Genomic DNA, 17,120 nt, shown 5'->3' on the forward strand with positions numbered 1-17,120 from the left:
GCAGCATCTACAAAGGCATAGATATGTCAGGAAATGAGTTTAGAGAGGAAGTAGAGACCAGATTATAGCAAACCTTGTATGCCAGGTTAAGGGGTTTACACAGAAGAGTAGAATGTTAAGGTTTGCATTTTAGAAAAAAGTTCTTGAACTACAGTACAAAAGTTGGATTGGAGAGGTAAGAGACTGCAGGCAGTCATACCATTAGGAGATTAGGTCATATGTAAAGAGTCATATGTAAAGAGTGCTCAAAGAAGCAGCTGGAAGAAGACATTTCTGCTCTGAGATTGAGGTAGACTGCTAAATATTCTTTTTTAAATTAAATTTTCTCAGTTTCCTTAAGAGGAAAGCAATAGCTATATCATGTATGTTCTTTTCTTTTGGAATGGGAATCAAATGCAAAGATGTTTCATTACTTGAAGATTCAGATTTAGTGTGAAGTTACATGACTTCATGAAAGGAAGTTAAATGGTTTTTAATAACTTTTTGAATTACAGATTAAATTCTTACTCTGAATTAAATCAGAATTGTGTCTTTAATATACAGGTAAATAGTGTTTTATGGCCACAATTAGATTTTTATATAATCAAATAAAATATATTCTTTTGTGATTTCTTTCACTTTTTTTTTCTTTTGCTACCAGGGATTGAACTCGGGGGCATTCAACCACTGAGCCACAACCCCAGCCTATTTTGTATTTTGTTTAGAGACAGGGTCTCACTGAGTTGCTAAGCGCCTCACCATTGCGGAGGCTGGCTTTGAACTTGAAATCCTCCTGTCTTAGCCTTCGTAGCTGCTGGGATTACAGGCATATGCCACCACACCCGGCTCTATCTCAGATTTGAATCACACATTTCTTATGTATTATGAAATTGTGCCTAGGAAAGTAGTAATTGGATTAAAATATTGATTTTTTTTTAGTACTGAAGACTGATCCCCAGTATGCTATACCACTGAGCTACATCCCAAGCCCTTTTTATTTATTATTTTTGAGACAAGTTCTCACTAAATTGCCCAGGCTGGCCTTAAGCTGGCAGTCCTCCTGCCTCAGCCTCCCAAGCAGCTGAGATTACAGGCATGCACCACCATGTCCAGCTGATTCTTTTTAAAGTCATAAGTCTGTTTGCATATATTGATTTAAAAAAGAAAAAAATTTGAACTCAAGTGATTGAGGAGTTACAGTTAGTTCATTAATCATTTGATAAGACTCAGTGACCTGATTTTGATAAGTAAATGCTTTTTAAATTTTTTTTTTAGTTGTTAATAGACATTCATTTTATTTGTTTATTTTTATGTGGTGCTGAGGATCAAACCCAGTGCCTCACACATGCTAGGTAGGCATTCTACCACTGAGCCACAATCCTAGCCTTATAAGTAAGTGCTTTAAGATGTAGTCCCTGATTCTTTAAGAGACATTCAGAGAACAGTAATATTAAAACTCAGATGGGCCGAGTGTGGTGGCATACACCTGTAATATAGGCTGCTTAGGAGATGAAAGCAGGAGAATCACAAATTCATGGCCACCCTGAGAATATAGCAAGATGTTATGTAAAGATTTTAAAGAAAGGTGGAGATGTAGCTCAGTGCTTGCCAAGCATGTATGAGACCCTGGGTTCAAAACCCTGGTCCTTGGAGGTGGGGGATAAAGGGATAAAGAAAGAAGATTAAATGGTAGGCACCTTCTCGTTGTTTATCTTTTAAAATGGTGGTGTAATGTTTCTTATATGGTTAAAGTTAAATTTTGTTCTAATTTTTGCTTTATATATTTTTTTTAATTCTTAGGCTTGCAAAAATTCAATCTGCCTTGATTTATCTACTAATTGTTTGCATGGAAGATTAACAGGAAACAAAGTAGTGAACTGGGATATTAAGGTAAATTAATAATAAATGATGGGCAACGTAGTATAATCTAAGTAAGTTTAAGTTTAATGATCCTTTTAAAGGCTTTTTTTTTTTTGGCGGGGAGGTACTGGGGATTTAACCCAAGCAATTTGCCAATGAGCCATATCTGTGTCCCTTTTTTATTTTTGAGACAATCTTACTAAGTTGCTTAGGCCTTGCTCAGTTGCTGAGGCTGACACTGAATTTGCCATCCTCTGGGATTACAGGTGTGTGCCACCACCATGCCCTGCAAGATTTTATCTTATAAACATCTCCAGATTGATTTAAGTAATAGGTCTGAGTTAAAATATTATACAGATGTACAGTTTGAAGGATAAATAAGTAGCTTAATGACTATAGCAGTGGAATATCTGATTCACAGGAAACATATTTACCTTTATAAACTCTTTCATGAGTATAACAATCTCTATAAGTATGCTATTTTAGTGTATTAAGATGTTTAATACCTTGGGGCTGGGGTTGTGGCTCAGTGGTAGAGAGCTCACCTAGGACATGTGAGGCCTTGGGTTCAATCCTCAGCACCACATAAAAATAAATAAATAAATAAATAAAAATAAAATAAAGGTATCATGTCCAACTTCAACTAAAAAAAAAACATATTTAATCCCTAAAATTGTATGGTATATAATCTTCCTAGAGATTTCATTGATTATCTCTTTTCTATTAGACACCTGCTCTCACCAGGGATCCCTCAATTTAGGCTATCCTATATATTAGTGACAAATTGTAACTTTATATATGTTATGTATATACCGAATGACACCTTTGTTCTTGTTTTATAAGACTAAGAAATTATGACTTTTCTTTTCAGGACATCATCAACTGCATAGGTGGATTAAATGTACTCTTTCCTTTATTGGAACAAATAAGCCACTTTAGTGAAGGACCAATTCCTGAAGAAATGGATGAAAGCATAGTTCCTGAATTGATAACACCTGTAGATGGAGATTGTATGTTACAGACTTCCACAAAAGCATCAGGTATTAAGATGATGTTAACACAAAGTGGTCATTGAAAAATTTGAGAATTAATGGAAAAATAAATACCAGTATTAGAAAAAACTTAATCATTTATAAAAGTAGCGGCTGCCCTAATTTTACTAATAAAGTTTGGGAAATTTATAATACTTTGGTCAAACAGTTAAGGTGGTGGTTTTACTCTGACGATCCTTATATTATTCTCTTAGTATACTGTGAAAAATACTATATCATTAAATTCGTGGTAGAGAAAATATTTACATATACATGTAAGTATACAACATGCTATTGCTGCTTTTTTTTTTATTTCATTGTACAAATCACCTTTGGAAGCAAACTTTTTTTTGTTTTGTTTTGTTTTAATTTTCAATGGATCTTTTGTTTTATTTATTTATATGTGGTGCTGAGGATCGAACCCAGGGCCTCACTTATGCCAGGCAAGTGTTCTACCTCTGAGCACAACTCCAGCCTGGAAGCAAACTTTTGAACTAAATTTCTTTTTTGTTACAGTATGCATTATGATATGGAGAATAGAAAATGGAAATAAAAGTGATGAATTATGATAATTAATGACATGTTCTCATTTCCATAGAGTCAAGACTAGAGAAAAATCTGGTTGCAACATTTATCTTGATTATAAAGCACTTTATTCAGAGACATCCCATCAACCAGGATAATCTTATTCACTCCCATGGAGTTGCAACTCTTGGTGCCTTACTTCAGAAGGTAAGCCAATCTAACATGGGGTTGATACAGCTGATGACTATAATTAGCAGTTGTTGGGATTCTGTACTTCCTACTAAATAAATACATTACTAAAGATTGTAGTGTTACGTTTTCAAATTATATTAATTAATCAGGTTTGTTTCAGCGGCACCTTTTAAAAACCTTTATGGAATTGTATTATACAAGAGGTACTTATTTATATAACAGTATATAATCTTTGAAGTATATGGCTTTGTTATCTTTATTATTTGGAATGTTTGAGAAATATAAGACTATTTTAAGAATATGACATTAGAAAAATGTGTTCTAGTGTTACATCAGAAAAACTGAGTTGTTTATATTTTATATCCTAGGTTTAAAAATTTTTACATTTTAGTAGATATTCCAAATTATTGATTTAAAATTATAATTTAATAGTAGCTATTTAAATTGAATTTTATGGAACCCTTTTCTGTTTGGTTTCAGGTACCAGGCACCTTAATGGATGTCAATGTATTGATGGCAATTCAATTACTAATTGAACAGGTATCATTAGAGAAAAATATGCCACTCCTGCAACAAATGTATCAGTATTTACTCTTTGACTTCCGTATTTGGAATCGAGGAGATTTTCCCTTTCGAATTGGTGAGAGCAGGCTATTTGATAAAATTTTGTAGTTATTTTAGAAATTTATAACTATGTCTGTGATTATTGTAGATAACATCATTTACAAGTGAATTTTCTATTTTAGGTCATATACAATATCTTTCAACCATCATTAAAGATAGCAGGAGAATTTTCCGAAAGAAATATGGTGTGCAGTTTCTCCTTGATACACTTAGGATTTATTATGGGTATGACAGTCTTGATCCTTCCTTAGGTTGTTATATTTTTATTCTGCTACTTGACTGGAATGGGTAGATTTTCTCACTACCAGTGATTCTAATATCCTTTAACTTCAGAGAAGCAGGATAGTTTGGAGGTTAAAAGGATGAATAATCAATCTACATATATCAGTTTTGAATATTGGTTTCACTAATTGTGTAGCTTTAGGCAGATTACCCAAATTTTCTGTGCTTAAGGTTCATCCCCTGTGAAAAGTAAAACCTCTGCCAGGCATGGTGGTGCACACCTGTAATCTGGAGGCCGAGGCAGGAGGATCTCAATTTCAAAGCCAACCTCAGTAATTTAGTAAGACTGCAAGCAACTTAGCAAGACCCGGTCTCAAAATAAAACCCAAAAAGGGTTGGGGATGTGTCTCAGTGGTTAATCCCCGGTATCCCCTTCCCTCTAAAACAAACAAACTAAAACCTTCCTATGGTGATTTACATTAGTAACATGTAAAAAGCACATACAATTCTGTGTACTACATAGTGTTGTATAAATGTAAGCTGTTTTAATATTTTTAATTTTGTCACTAAAACACTACAAAAGATTTTCCTTAAAAAGAAAAACAAGGGGCTGGGGTTGTGGCTCAGTGGTAGAGTGCTTGCCTGGCATGTGTGAGGCCCTGGGTTCAATCCTCAGTGCCACATATAAATAAACAAAGTAAAAAATCCACTGGCAACTAAAAAATATTAAAAAAAAAAGAAAAAGAAAAACAAGCCAAAATTACCATGAATTATAATAATTATGTGGAAAGGTCTCTTTTTAAACTAAGAAGTCTTTCATATGAAATGTACAAAAGTGTTACAAGTTAAATTTTCAATTATGCTTCTGTTTTTTCTCTTTTAGGAGTAGTTGTAAATGTAATGAGCTATCTCTTGATGACATTCGAACAATAAGGACATCTTTGTATGGACTAATTAAATATTTTCTATGCAAGGGTGGAACTCATGAAGAGATACAAAGCATAATGTGTTACATAGCTGCTACTAATGAAGAAGAACAGGTATTAAGCCAGGGATCTAATCTAATCTTTCTTTTTAATATTGAAGTTGCTCTCTCATCTTGTCAACTTACATATTTCCTTAATTATTTCAAGAATAAGATTATGTAATGTCACATACAATATTACATAATTAAATAACTGACTTTTATTTACTATCTGAACCTTTAATAAGTAGATGATATTGTAATTTAGTGTTTTATTTAGCTCAAAAGTGTAAAATGTGGAAATACAGGCTTTATCTGGCAATTCTGAAGTCTGTTTTCATGGCCTACATGGTGTATGTGTATCATCAAATTTACTGGGTGGTTTTTTTTTTTTTTTTGGTACCAGGGATTGAACCCAGGGGCACCTACCTACCGAGCCACATTCCCAGTCTTCTTTTATATTAGAGACAGGGTCTCACTGAGTTGCTCAGGGCCTCAATTAAGTTGCTGAGGCTGGGTTTGAACTCATCGTCCTCCTGCTTCAGCCTCCCGCGTCACTGGGATCACAGTGTGTGCCACCATGCCTGGCTGCTGGGTAGATTTTTTTTTCCACATAGATAACTTAAAAAAATTTTTTTTAGTTATACATGACAGTGGAATGTATTTTTGGTAGAATGTACATATATGAAGTATAACTTATTCTATTAGACTGAGTAGATTTTTAACATGAATATAAAGATAAGTTCATAAACATGTTGCATAAGAAATAAATTGTAAATATTTATCTGTTTTCTAAGTACTCCTACATATATTATCTTGTTTAATCCTCAGAACTATCTTTTAAAGTAGTAGTTCTTAGCTTCTAGTCCCTTACATACTTTAACCGGGAGGCTTGTTAGACATGTAGGTGCAAGCTAGATGTGGTTGTGTGGGCTTGTAGTCCCAGGTACTGCAAGGCTGAGATAGGAGGGTCTCTTGAGCCTAGAAGTTCAGTACAAACCTGGGCAACATAGCGAGATCCATGTCTGAAAAATAAGTGAAAGACATGGAAATACTATCTACTACTGATTCAACTACAAAATTAAGCCCTCCAGGTTCTTCTAGAGCATGTGGTAAAATTTGAGACCTACTGATGTAAAATGCACAGACAAGGAATGACTCTTCTCATTTATACTTTTGAAAATGTATATTCAAAGAGATTATATGACAATTTAAAAAGTCACACAGCTAATATACCTGGAACTAGAATCCAAATATTTTCTGAATTCCAGTGTTTATTTTTTAGTATATGACCAATACTTTAAATTTGAGTAACCTTAATTTATGTTCCCTAAAGTACTTTGCTTCTGAATGCAAGTTTATTGAGTCAGTGGTTACATGACTTCATAATTGGTATTATGCAGATGTTTTCCTACAAGATTGGACTTCAAAATTTTTTCATTATTCAGAGTGATGAACAGTTATACTTCATGGTAGCTGTGTCTGATTCATGAACAGTGATAATTTTTTGGTCAATTCAGTCAAGAGTTATTTTGTCAAAACTTACTGTGTATACAGAATAATATTAGACATTGCAGTTAATTTAATGATGAATGAATTATTGTTCTTATTTTTAAGCCTCATGGGGGCAGGAGGCAGTAAAAGTTTACCAAATACCTATGAAGCAGAGACATATATGTTAATATCTAATACAGACATCTGTGAGAAAGATAACATATATAAATCCTGGAAGGATTTCACAGAAAATCTTTAAGGAAGAGATGCCTTTTCAAATGGACAACATGGGATATGTGATATATGGTTTTAAGAGGTGTTGAAAGGTTAAGAACTCACCGTGCACTGGGAATAGAAAAGCACAGAGGTCAAGGTGTGGTTAAATGAATGGCCAGAGAATTAAGAGAGGTGAAAGGCCAACTTGGTTGTGACCAGGAGGAAGGAGATGGAGCCACATCAAAAGATGACTTTGTTTTTGTTTATTTTTCATTGCCATAATAAAATATCTCATGGTTGGCATTTTATAAAGTTAAAAAAAAAAGGTGTCAGATATGTATAGCAAGAGGATATGCAAGAGAAAATGGAATAAGCCAACAGCATATGTCCAGAGTAAAGCAAGGCTGGTTCAGAACATATCAGACAGTGCAGTTGAGCTCAAGCATTAGGGTGTGTAGAATTGAATTAAACAACTACTCATGGTTTATGACTTAACTTGTTCTTGTATACATAGAGGTGGTTCTCTTTTGTTGTTTTTTTACCTTCAAAAGCTCTTGGGAATTTTGGATGTACTCTTCAGTCTCCTGTGTACCAGCCCAACTAGAGGTCAGCTTTTCTTGCTGCTGTTTGAACCAGGAAATGCTGACATACTTTATGCCTTGCTGTTAAATCAGAAGTACTCTGACAGACTAAGAGAAATCATTTTTAAGGTACAAACATTTGTAAGCATCTGTTTATTTGGTAGTATTTGTGAGAATGGGGATTTGATTGCAACATAGCCATTTTATGACTGTAAGTTCTTTTTCTAATTTTAAGTTTCTCTTATTTTAATAGATATATTTCATGTTACTTGTTTGCATATTTAAAAAACAATTATATTGGGAGGCTAAAGCAGGAGGATTGCGAGTTCAAAGCTAGCCTCAGCAATGGTGATACGCTAAGTAATTCAGTGAGACCCTGTCTCTAAATAAAATACAAAATAGGGCTGGGGATGTGGCTTACTGGTCAAGTGCCTCTAAGTTCAATCCCTGGTATCCCTTGCCAAAGGAAAAAAAAAATTATGTTTTGAACTGTGGATATAAATACATGCTAGAGTACTTGCTTAGCACATATGAGACCAGCAATTTGATCCCCTTAACCATAAGATCAAAGCAAAACAAAAACAAACAGAAACATACCTAAACTATTTAATAAATTATCTCAGTGGAGATAATTGTCAGCCATCCTCAATATAAAACTTCTCATGTCTTCTCTAAGTAGAGTGAGTCTGGGTAGGCAATTCAGAACATTTTAACAGTTTATAATACTTACTTCATATGGTACCCATGGTTGTGTCAGGCACTAAGCAGTTTTATTATATTAGCTTCCTTAATCCTTGCAACAATTTAAGAAGAGGGTATTATATATATTTCCATTTTACTGGTGAAGAAACTGAAGTCAGAGAGGTTAGTAACTTATCAAAGGGCATAGGATATATTTTATTAAGCTATCCACAGTATCCAAAACTTTGAACTTTGGCCGAAACCATCTACTCTACCTTTTTGTAAACTAAAAGATAACAGGGGTCAGTCATAAATACCACCACAATGCATTTTTTTTTATTCTCTTGTTCATTATAGTTAATTGCTTGGTGGCAGTTGTTTGTTCATATTTAGAGTTACATTATGAAGTCTACTTACAGGATTATGTTTGGATTGCCTATGTTTGAAATCCTTAAATTTTAGTAAACAAGGGTCCAGTAAAGGCAATCAGAAACAGCCTCTATTCAAGCTGCTTTTTTAAAAATTATTTTTTCTTTTAATTTTTTTAGTTGTCAATAGACTTTTATTTATTTATATGCAGTGCTGAGAATCAAGCTCAAGGCCTCACGTGTGCTAGGTAAGCACTCTACCACTAAGCCACAACTCCAGGCCATGAAGCTGCTTTTTAAAGCATCTGCCCTTGGGGCTGGGGATGTGGCTCAAGCGGTAGCGTGCTTGCCTGGCATGTGTGCGGCCAGGGTTCGATCCTCAGCACCACAAAGATGTGTCCGCCAAAAACTAAAAAATAAATATTAAAAAAAAAAAGCATCTGCCCTCACTAGGGTTCCTGTATAGAGATTAAATGTTATTTCTTTACTCCTCCATACACCCCAGTACTGAGGATTGAATTCAGAGGCACTCTTCCACTGAGGTACATCTGCAGCCTATTTTATTTTGAGACAGGATCACTTTAGATTGCTGAGACTCGCCTCAAATTGGCAATCTGCTTGCCTCAGCCTCTCAAATAGCTGGGATTACAGACATTTGTCACCATATCTGGCTAAATTATATTTTTCCAAAAACAGTCTTACAGAGATTGTTCATGATACGCAGCCAGAATGATCCATTCATATAAGATGATAAACCTCTCTTGGAAAATGTTGATCTCCACTTAGAAATATGGTGCTAATTCAGTGCCCCATGTTAGCTTATAGGTTTGTTTACTTCATAAATATTTTCTCATTTTTGAAAATTATTTTTATACCTGTTACATAGACTACTAGATTGATTCAGAGGTGTCTTGTTCCTCTTATTAGCTACATGTATACATGTTTTTCATTTGACATGTTTGAACTAAAATTTCAAACGTAATAATCGCTCATATGCAAATGTATTTCAGTCCAGTTAATTCCTAAGTTCATTTTTTAATAATAGCTTAATAAGGAAGTGTCTCTCTTTTTTAGCACTCAGGTGTTTTCTTATACTTAATATTATAACACATTGGATTTTGATGCTCCAAAATCCAATGTGTTGTAATATTTTATTCAGTATTAACTTGTGACAAATTGTTTAAGTTCTCTATACTGAGAAGAATATATTACTTGTTTTGACCAGGTTATGGAACAGATGTTGAAATGCACAAATGTTTATGAACGTAGTAAACAACGTATTCGACTTAGAGAAGTTGGATACTCAGGATTGGGACTCCTCCTTAATGAAGCATCAATTAATACTTCTCTCATTAAAAACCTTACCAATCAAATCATAAATACAGGTATGACTAAGGCTAATAATACTAATACATTTAAGAAACAGTTTTTCCTGAAAGACTTTTTTTACTTCTTTTCTAAGATTGCTTTTTAAATTAATCTGTTGTTTGATTCAGCAGGGCCTTTCCTAGCTACTAAGTCTTTACAATTTTGTTGTTATGGACTCCCCAGGGCATATAGCATATTGCCTTACTTTGTAAATGTGTATTGACTGAGAGATCAAACTAATAACTGGGTCCTTATAAAAGAAAAGGACATTAGAGAAAAGTATATACAAAATATTCTTTTTCTTGCTGGTTGCAGTGGTGCATGCCTGTAATCCCAGTGACTGGGAGGCTGAGGCTGGAGGGTCACAAGTTCAAAGCCAGCCTCAGCAAAGGAGTAAAGCCTTAAGCAACTTAGTGAGACCCTTTCTCAAGATACAAAATAAAAAGGGAGGGGATGTAGCTCAACGGTGAAATGCCCCTGGGTTCAATCCACACAATAAAAAGGTTCTTAAAAGCAAAATGAAAATTAATTTCAGGTGTTCTTTTTTTTGTTGGTTTTCTTTTTAGGTATACATGACACTAGGGTTTTTTTTTTTTTTTTAGTATTTTATAGACAGTACGTTTTTTTTTTTTAGTATTTTATAGTTATTTTGTCCATTCTCACTACTTACTTACATTTTTTCTTACATTTTGTTATGCATAAAATAAACATTTTTAAATTTTTTATTAGTTCTAATCAATTATACATGATAGCAGAAAGCTTTTTAATTCATTGTACATAAATGGAAAACAACTTTTCATTTCTCTGGTTGTACATTATGTAGAGTCTCCCCACATGTGCAATTTACACATACCTAGGGTAATGATGTTCATAGTAGAAGATATTTTGACATATTAAACATACATGGTATAACTTATTCTAATTAGGATCCCCTTCTTATGGTTTTACATGATGTAGAGTTTCACTGGTGCTGTATTCACATATGAATATAGTAAAGTTATGTCAAATTCATTCTACTGTTTTTCCTGTTCCCATCACCCCTCCCTTCCTTCATTCCCTTTCTCCAATCTAGTGAACTTCTATTCTCCCATTACCTCCCATTGTCTGCTAGCATCTGCATGTCAGAACATTTGGCCTTTGGATTCATAATTAGCTTATTTCACTTAGCATGATCGTCTCCAGATCCATCCATTTACTGGCAAGTCATAAAGTCATTCTTTTTTAGGGCTGAGTAATAGTCCATTGTGTATATATACTACATTTTCTTTATTCGTTCATCTGTTGGAGTGCACCTAGGTTGGTTCCATAGCTTTAGCTGTTGTGAATTGAGCTTCTATAAACATTGATGTGGCTGTGTTGTTGTAGTATGCTAATTTTAAGTCCTTTGGGTATATGCTGAGCAGTGGGATAACTGGATCAAACAGTGTTCCACTCCAGTTTTCTGAGGAATCTCCATACTGCTTTCCAGAGGGGTTGCACCAAATTTGCAGTACCACCAGCAATGAGTAGTGTACCATTTTTTGCTACATCCTAGCCAACACTTATTGTTACTTGTATTTTTAATAATTGCCATTTTGACTAGAGTGAGATGAAATCTCAGTAGTTTTAATGTAAATTTATCTAAAAAGCCACATTCCCAGTCCTTGCTAGAAATGTTGAATGTTTTTTCTTATACTTGTTAACCATTCGTATTTCTTTTTCTATTAAGTGTCTATTGAGTTTCTTTGCCCACTTATTGATTGGGTTATTTGTTTTTTGGTGTTAAGTTTTTTTATTTCTTTATATATCCTGAAGATTTATGCTCTAGCTGAGGTGAGATTGTACTCCAGAGCTATAGTAACAAAAAACAGCATGATGTTAGCATGAAAGCGGACATGAAAACCAATGGAACAGAATAGAAGACACGAGACAAACCCACATAAATAGTTATCTCTATTAGACAAAGGCGTTATAAGCATTGTCAAAAACATAAGCTCTTCAACAAATGTTGCTGGGACAACTGGAAATCCATATGTAGCAAAGTGAAATTGAACCCCTATCTCTCATCCTGCAAAAAACTCCACTCAAAGTGGATCAAAGACTTAGACATTAGATCAGAAACCCTATATCTAATAGAAGATAGACCTAATACTCCATCATGTTGGCTTAAGAACTGACTTCCTCAATGAGACTCCTAAAGTGCAAGAAGTAAAATCAAGAATCAATAAGTGGGATAGTATTAAGCTAAAAAGCAATCAGGAGGGGCTGGGGTTGTCACTTAGTGGTAGAGTGCTTGCCTGGCACAGGTGAGGCTCTGGGTTCAATCCTTAGCACCACATAAAAATAAAGGCATTGTTGCTTTTGGTACCAAGGATTGAACCCAGGGCCACTTAACCACTGAGCCACATCCCCAGTCCTTTTTTATATTTTATTTAGAAACAGGATCTCACTGAGTTGCTTATAGCCTTTCTAAGTTGCTCAGGCTGGCTTTGAACTTGAGATCCTCCTGCCTCAGCCTCCCCAGCCACTGGGATTATAGGTGTGCACCACTGTGCCAGGCCAGATATCTTTTTTATATTTTAATTTTTTGTAATAAACTTTTTTCAGTACTTACTACAAACTTGAATTTATGCCCAGTGCTGGGGAAGGGAGTTGAGTACGAGATAAGTTTCTTTGTCTTGTGATTTACAATTTCATTGATAAGACATGTCTGTAAGAAGATAAAAATAGTATTACAGCCATTCAGTATGTGTTTTCATGTTCAGGCAATTAAGAAAGGAACAGTAATTAAAGGTTGACTCAGGAGGGTGTCAAACAGTATAAAACTTGGTTTTTTATTTTTGTTATTTTCTGGTAAAATTTGAATGTCTGTAATTCTTTTTTGAAAATGAGACTATTACTTTAATATTTGTACAAATAATACCTACAGCTTTTTCTTTGACTGTCCAAGAAACTTAATTTTGTTTTTTTCCCCACCATAGATCCTGTTACTAATTTCAAAGATCTGTTATCTGTGGTTCATATATCTCACAGAACATATGTAAATGTCAGAGTGGTCCTCTGCAGAAAGGTTCGTAAACTTTCAAGATCTGTTTTAACAGTAACATCACCATACTGTGAAAAACTTTGGCATTGTGCATTTTGCAATAGATGAGAATTTTAATTTCACTAATTTTACAAATGATATTATTTTGTAAATATACAATTTCCTTCTTAAAGTGTATTAACTTCATGTGATCATAAGTAATCAGTATGAAAATTTGTTTTTTTAGTTATATAGGACTTCTGGAAATATTTCTTTTTCAGAGTCAAAAATTCATTATCAGAGAAGAGATTTAACAAGAACCTTCAATGATTGTGATGATTTTTAATTGATATACTGTATTTTAGGATTTCTAAATCTTTTCAACATTGCAGAAGTTTTTTTTTGTTGTTGTTTATAAGTGTTTCAACAATGATTGTCTTGAGTACACATTTAACCTTTAGAGGTAGATATTGGGGGCTGGGGTTGTGGCTCAGTGGTAGAGCACTTGCCTAGCATGTGTGAGGCACTTGAGTTTGATTCTCAGCACCACATATAAATAAATAAAATAAAGGTCCATTGACAACTAAAAAATTTTTAAAAAAATTAAAAAAGAGGTAGTTATCTTGTTTATCTCTTTCTGATTATAATCTTTTCTCCCCTCCACTGGTAACCCCTAACCAGTCTACTATTTGCTTTCTAATTATTATCTCCCAATTATGTGATAGTACTTTTTCTGTAGTTTTAACAAATGTATATATAGAAATGGATATCTTGTCTTTTTGTTTTGTTTTGTTTTACTTATTTATTTTTTATGTGGTACTGAGGATCAAACTCAGTGTCTCACGTATGCAAGGCAAGCACTCTGCCACTGAGCCACAACCCTAGCCCAAAATTTTGTCTTTTTTTAAAAAAAAATATTTCATTTAGTTGTAGATAGATGTAATACCTTTATTTTATTTATTTATTTTTATGTGGTGCTGAGGATTGAACCCAGTGTCTCACATGTGCTAGGCAAGCACTCTACTGCTGAGCTACAGCCCTAGCCCTGGATATCTTTTCTTTAATAACTGTGTAGTTTTTCATTGTATGGTTCTTCTGTAGACTATCATCTCTTTCCTTATTGATATTTAAGGTATTTCTTGTTTTTCCATGTTATAAACTGATGTTAAGAACATCTTTTTTATGTCTCTTTGCTTATTTGTAATATTACATCTTAGGACATTCTCCATGGAACAGAATTGTTGTGTCATAGGGTATTCATATTTTGTATTTTGATGGATTTCTACCCTATTGTCCTTCAAAACAACCTTACCACTTCCATTTCTACAGTGTGTGATGGTGACTCTTTCCCTTTATGCTCAATCCTAAGAATTTGAAATGTTTCATGTAAATTGGTTCTTTTCTTTCAGGATGTGATTAGATAAAAACAACTTTCAGTATAGCTTGGCTTATATCTATTATATATATGTAAAATAGAAGTCATATTTTATGAAGTCTTTGAAGTTATAAAATCATAAAAAGTTTTTTTTGCTAAGCAAAGCTTAATCTTAAAACATTTGTATTCTGTAGTAGAATAATGGTAACTTGATGACTGATGATATTAGTGAAGAGAGAAACTTCCCATGTAATGTGACTCATTGTTTTCTCTATCAACATATATTGGAACTTTTTTTTTTTTTTTTTTTTTTTTTGGTGGCACTATGGGTGAACCCAGGGGCACTTTACTGCTAAGCTCTACTCCCAGCCTTCTTAATTTTTACTTTAAGTCAGGGTCTTGCTAAGTTGCTCAGACTAACCTTCAATTTGTGATTCCCCTCACTGAGCCTCCTGAGATGCTGGAATGTCCAGAGTATGTCACCACACCAAGATATTACTATTAATATTAAAATTCCTTTCAACATTATTCATATCCTACTGTGAAACTTGTCAAAATTAGAACTTCTGTTAAGATACTCAATCCTCTTTTCATCTATATAGAAGTTTATTGACTTTGTGATAAAAATGCCTTAAAGATCGTCACTGAATTTCTGGCTGTTTTTTTTTTTAAGAACTTATTTTCATTCAAAAAAATTAAAATCAGTTAGATGGTAGAGATTATGCATATTGCTATGCCAGTGTGTACTGTTTAATCTCAACTAATGTCAGCTAACACATCCGTCTTGTTGGAATTAAGTTTTTGGAGTTAATGTTTAGTTTTTGTTTCATTTGTGTAATGTACTAACTGGAAAAAAAAAGTTTTCTCAGAAGCAATCACTTAGGGAAAAAAAAGAAAGTGAGATGAGAAAACATCATTCTTGGTATACACAGGTTCTGCGACAGAACCTGTGTGTCCTATTCACTCCCATAAACCCTAATCCTAAAAGTGTACTGTAACATTGTACTAGTCAATAATATTTGCTGAACATATGTAGTAGGCTCATGGAAAATATTTTGTTGAGAATATCACTTTATTTTTATATTTTACTTATACCATCATCCTATTTATACTTTCTCTCTGAACAAGTCAGACTAGTAACAGGTATATTTTGGCATGTGGAGGATCATTTTAGTTTTCCTTTTTTATCTTTCACAAATGTTTTAGTACATCCCTACTTTGTACATGATTAATTGGGTCTACAATGCCAGTTCTCCAAATAGTTTACAATCTGATTAAAAACATAATCTTTGAAAGTATATTCTTCTGCATTTTCCCATTAAATTACAATGTCATTAAAATAACCGAAAAGAGACTTTTTGATAAAGAGTACTGTGTTCTTTTTGAAGAATTTTGTTTCTTAATTTCTTTGCAGATTTTACAGATTTTGCAGTCCCAGCCAGATGCAGCACATCAGATATCACAACAAGTGGGTTGGCAAGACACCTTAGTTAGACTTCTTTTAAAAGAAAATTTTGAAAATGGAAATTCTCTTCATAAGCACAGCAGGGCTGTTTTAATGAAAGAAAATAAAAATATGACAACTGATGATATTAAGAGGAACTTTGATGAAAAGACAGATGAGGAAAAACTCAACTCTTTTGCTTCAGCTAGTGTGTCTTCAGATCAGTGGAGTTTGGAGGATAGACACTCTCTAGATTCAAATGCACCATTGTTTCAAGAAGATAGTTCTGTGGGAGGATTGTCTTTCAAGTCAGAGAATCAGGAAGAATTCTGGCATGCTAACCCTTCACATTTGAGTTTAGATCTCACTGGAGTTGATTCATGTGAACTGAGTGATAGTGGAAATCAAATGCCGGATAGCCTACCTAGCACGCCATCCCCAATAGAGTCTACTAAATCATTTTCTGTTCAGTCTGACAAAGAGAGTAGCATCACAAGTGATAATGGCTTTAATGACGACTTCTCTTTACTTGAAAGCCAAGAGGTAAAATTCCTTATTTTTCCAAATGGTGTTTTTATTTTCATATGTCATTTATATACTTGTAATTCTTAGCATTGTGTTATCAATTATTAGCAATTTCATATTATGTTCATTTTATAAGTCTCATGATTTAAGGTTTAGAAGTCTGGAAGTCACTAGATTGTGTATTTCTTTTTGTGGTGCTAGGAATCATACTCAGGGCCTCCTGCATGCTAAGCAAGCACTCTACCACTGAGCTGCATCCCCAACCCTATGTCTTAAGAACAAAGCTGTGTCTATACAACTTGAATCTCCAGGGACTACTGAAGTTCCAGGTTCAAGGCATTTTAAAAACATGTTACACAATTTGTCAGTATATGTAATGATACTTATGAAGTGTTGTAACACTTCCTTTCTCCAATAATTTAATATTACTTTATCATTTTTATAGAGATGTGAGGAGGAACTTCTTCAGTTGGTGACAGATATTTTAAGTTATGTATTGTGTAAGGGACTAGAAAAGTCTGATGATGATACTTGGACTGAACGGGGACAAGTATTTTCAGCCCTAACTAAACCAGGAATATCCAATGAGCTACTTCGACCATCAGATGAAATAAAACTAATGTAAGCATTCAGTTAGTTTTTTTTTTTATTTTAACCCTCCTTTAGT

At 33.9% G+C, this 17,120-nt stretch overlaps 1 protein-coding gene across 7 annotated transcripts in view; it reads left to right on the forward strand.

Annotated features, from left to right (window-relative positions):
* Positions 1–17,120, forward strand: part of NBEAL1 (neurobeachin like 1) — a 199,488-nt gene that overhangs the window by 103,085 nt on the left and 79,283 nt on the right. For all 7 annotated transcript variants that reach the window (XR_014017998.1, XM_081261110.1, XM_081261111.1 and 4 more), the window contains 11 exons: positions 1,780–1,869; positions 2,711–2,879; positions 3,469–3,602; positions 4,068–4,227; positions 4,334–4,436; positions 5,317–5,473; positions 7,659–7,817; positions 9,963–10,122; positions 13,066–13,154; positions 15,899–16,471; positions 16,899–17,074. Coding sequence is in view for 6 of the 7 variants with exons in the window: in XM_081261110.1 (XP_081117236.1) it covers positions 1,780–1,869; positions 2,711–2,879; positions 3,469–3,602; positions 4,068–4,227; positions 4,334–4,436; positions 5,317–5,473; positions 7,659–7,817; positions 9,963–10,122; positions 13,066–13,154; positions 15,899–16,471; positions 16,899–17,074 (1,970 nt within the window). In the remaining variant the exon portion in view is untranslated. The remainder of the gene's footprint in view (positions 1–1,779; positions 1,870–2,710; positions 2,880–3,468; positions 3,603–4,067; positions 4,228–4,333; positions 4,437–5,316; positions 5,474–7,658; positions 7,818–9,962; positions 10,123–13,065; positions 13,155–15,898; positions 16,472–16,898; positions 17,075–17,120) is intronic.

The sequence above is a fragment of the Spermophilus citellus genome (genome assembly GCF_964194105.1).
Source record: "Spermophilus citellus genome assembly, chromosome: 11".
Classification (NCBI taxonomy): domain Eukaryota; kingdom Metazoa; phylum Chordata; class Mammalia; order Rodentia; family Sciuridae; genus Spermophilus; species Spermophilus citellus.